The sequence below is a fragment of the Dermochelys coriacea genome, chromosome 15 (genome assembly GCF_009764565.3).
Source record: "Dermochelys coriacea isolate rDerCor1 chromosome 15, rDerCor1.pri.v4, whole genome shotgun sequence".
Taxonomy (NCBI): Eukaryota; Metazoa; Chordata; order Testudines; family Dermochelyidae; genus Dermochelys; species Dermochelys coriacea.
The window spans coordinates 17130930-17134618 of NC_050082.1; the positions used below are offsets into that span (position 1 = coordinate 17130930).

The following is a 3689-nucleotide window of genomic DNA, read 5'->3' on the forward strand; positions in this document are numbered from 1 at the left end:
GGGTGCGTCTACACTTACCGAGGATTCACGCTGCAGTGATCGATCCACCGGGGGTCGATTTTAACAGGTCTAGTGAAGACCCACTAATTCAACCGCCGATCTATCTATCAACTCCACTGGAACGAGAAGCATAAGGTAAATCAACAGGAGAGCTTCTCCCCTCGACTCAGCGCGATGTAGACACTGCAATAAGTTGACCTAAGCTACGTTGACTCCAGATATGTTGTGTAACTTAGGTTGACTTAACCCTGTAGTATAGACCTGCCCTCAGTGTGAAGTGATGGAAACAGCCACAAGCATGGTTGAGACAGAGCTTTTTTGATTCAGAATATTACCAGGCTGAATAATCACTGGGTTTCACAATCTGTTACCATCCAATTTAAGTTCTCAGCCATTTTGACTTCACAAATTACACCTATGAGGTGTACAGCTAGAGTGAGTCATGTATCTATGCCATGCCAATAATTTTAGACCAGTGGTGGTGCTATCTCTGATTTCACAATCACCACTATTACTCTACAGAGAATTTGCATGCAACAAGTATAATTTATTAGAAGTATAATTGATAAGTATATTTTGAATGCAACAAATATAAAAGAGACTGCACAGAGGATGGATTACTTGGCTCAACTGCCCCAGTTCTTCAAAGCCACCCACACAAGGCAACACAAATCTCCCTGCACCCTCCCTCAAATAGTGGAAATGCCCTCCCTCCCTTGTTTGGTGGAGCCCACTGTCTCTACAAGGATTGGGAAGATGAAGTAGAACTTCCTGAGCAGGAGATGGAAAGGAAGATAGGGCCCTCTGACTGTTCAGCCTATCAGTGCTGTGGCTGCTACTGGTGCATGTGGGGTGGACCCTTGCAGAACAATGCTCTATGCCATTACATATATCTAAAACCACCAGTGACTGGTCACAGATTAGCTAGGAGGGGTATATACATTACTGGCTGTTCAACAGCTCACAGCCATTTTAGAATGGGAAGTAAAGAAAAATACTGAGTTTGCAGGGACAGGATTCAGTATGGCCAAGTGTAATTAAAAATTGAATTTGAGCCAGGGCACTGAGTTTAACACACCCCTACAGAAAGATTAAGTGTGGAGGGTGGGAGGAGACTGGCAACAGAGACTCCAGTGGGAGCACATGCAGCCCTGCAAGTAATTTTTGTTTTTATCGCTGTTACCATGAGCTTGCCCCAGAACCCCAAGCCCTTCCTGAACGGGCTGACGGAGAAGCTGGTGATGGTGAAGCTGAAGTTGAAGTGGCGGATAGACTACAAGGGCTACCTGGTGTCTGTCAACGGCTACATGAACATGCAGCTTGCAAAAACAGAAGAATACATAGATGGTGCATTGTCAGGACACCTTGATGAAGTTTTGATAAGTTGTAACAATGTCCTGTACATCAGAGAAGTAGAAGAAGAAGATGAGAAATGAGAGAATAAGTTTGTATATTTCTGGAAAATAAAGATCAGTTTTTCACACTACCCCTCCCCCCCAAAAAAAACCCAACAACCTTGTAGCTTCATTACCTGTTGGCTTCACAATGATAAATTGGACATGAGAGGTATGCCGGTGTTTAATCTGCGAGTGAGTCCTGCATATTCACATAAGATGCCAGAAGGGGATTGCATGAGGCAAATTCACAGACTGCAACAGCAGCGAACAAATTGAACCAGTTTTAGAAGAACCCAACTTAGCCAAGCACCTTCACTGACGGGGATCAGCCGCCCTGCAGCTGCAAGAGCAAATATATGAAAGGAATGGGGGAGGTTAAGAGAGGGAGGAAAAAGAGGCAGAAGGTATTTCTGGGTCTCTGCAGGATATTTAAAGAGAAATCTTTGGGATTCAGGTGCGTCGGGGAAGCAGGTTACCTTCCACTTGTTCCTAATTACAAAAGCAGTTAGAACATTTTTAATTAACTTTAAGTACAAATGATTTGATGCGAGTTGGAAGAAACATTGTTGGAATTCACTTTACTGTAACCAAGTTAAGAAGCTTGATTGTGTCTAGAAAGCACAAACTTAAATCAATAGCATAAGACATTTAAAAGAGCTCCTTTCAAGTCTGGATCCTTTAAGTACCCCTGCCAGTTATTCAGATTTTTATACCCATTTTAATGGTTGATAACTAGCTACATTTTAAAAGCATCTGTTTTATCAAGCACTCTAATGACTGTGCTAATTATTTTCAGGTGGATTTTTTTTTTAAACATTTAAAATGTACTTTAAGAACTTCTGCCTTTTAGTATTAGGGCTCCCTATAATTTTCCACACTCCCCAACCAAACACTCCCTAACCCAAGAGAATAACTTAGAAACCACAGCCACTGCTCCTGCCAGAAAATTATGACACTATTAGCCAAATGCCTGCCCTTTAGAGCAAATGACTGAATCCAGATATTGTTTTATAATTTGCAAGGGGAAGAAGGTGGTGGTGGGAAGAAAACACCAAAACAAACCATTGAGGTGGTTGCACGCCACTTTAAAACTCTAGGACCATGGAGTAATAGACGTGGAAGACATTAAAATGAGAAAATATCCTTAAAATTTCACTCATGTCCTACAACTTAATGGATTCCATATATACAGAGACAGCTTATCCAGCATCTATGTTGTATCTTGTAAACAATTTCAGGACTAGCAGTCTGGCCTACATTTGCTTTCGATCACATCTCTGCAAAGTGCTAGAGAGCAGGACCTCTGCTTGCTCCCATTTTTGCTTACTGTTGAACACAAATTCTGCTGTTAGAGGAAAACATCTAACCATCCCGTGAACTGGATCAAAGGGAGTCTATTCCCTGTAAGATGTGTTCACGTAATGCCTATTAACCTTTGAAGGGGAAGGTAGTCTACTTGATCCTGACTTGTTATTTATCAACTTTAAAAGACATACCTGAAAGGGAGCAGATGCCTGGCTAGTGTCCCAGTGCAAGGATGTTATGGCCATTATTTGCAGGCCTTTGTAGCTAATACCAGCCATCATGGTAGAATAAGAGTGGCTGGGGCCTCCTTATCTGTCTAGCTATTTTTATATGGTGCCTATCACCTTAGGATTCAAGTAGCATAAATACAGAGAGGGGTCCCTGATCCTACAACTGTTCTACATGGGGCCTATGTGTACCTGGAGCCTCACCCTGCTTGGGCACAGGGTTTTGCCCACGCAGAGCAGTATGCACGATCGGGACATAAAGACAGACAAGCTTCAGGTTGATATTGGTCTAGAGGACTGGATAAAGGTACCAACATGTTCACAAGGGAGCTCTAACCTCACAGCTGCTCCTCCCTTTGGTAGGGCATATTCAATTTAACAGAGCCCTGGAAATGCGTTTGGGGAAATAAGGGCTCTTGGTCTCCTTTGTCTTATTGCCTGTAAAATGGCAGGATGCTTTCAACCCAACACCAAATCCTGATTAGTTTTTAAATTTTATTTTTTAAAGAAAAAGTTTCTTGTGTAAATCCAGCCCTTTTCACCTTAACTTTCCATCACACCACATAAAACTCTTGGCACTCAACAAGAAAACAAAACAAAACAAGCTTTTTTCCTCCATTTCTTTTTCAAACATAAACCAGGATCTCTCTCTCTCTCTCAGCTTTGGAATGTAGTTCTGCACAAGCACAATGTGCAAATAATGAAGCAAGAAAACAGCATTCGATTTTGTAGACAATGACATTTATTCTATACACAGCAG

General features: G+C 42.0%; 1 protein-coding gene across 1 annotated transcript; it reads left to right on the forward strand.

Moving 5' to 3' along the window:
* The first annotated feature begins 1184 nt into the window (after positions 1–1184).
* Positions 1185–1454, forward strand: LOC119843810 (small nuclear ribonucleoprotein F-like). Its single transcript, XM_038373694.2, has one exon. The coding sequence runs from the start codon at positions 1185–1187 to the stop codon at positions 1434–1436; it is 252 nt and encodes an 83-aa protein (XP_038229622.1). The 3' UTR covers positions 1437–1454.
* The last annotated feature ends 2235 nt before the right edge of the window (positions 1455–3689 follow it).

Coding starts and splice junctions, on each gene's coding strand:
- LOC119843810 (XM_038373694.2), top strand. CDS start 1,185: ATGAGCTTGCCCCAGAACCCCAAGCCCTTCCTGAACGGGCTGACGGAG.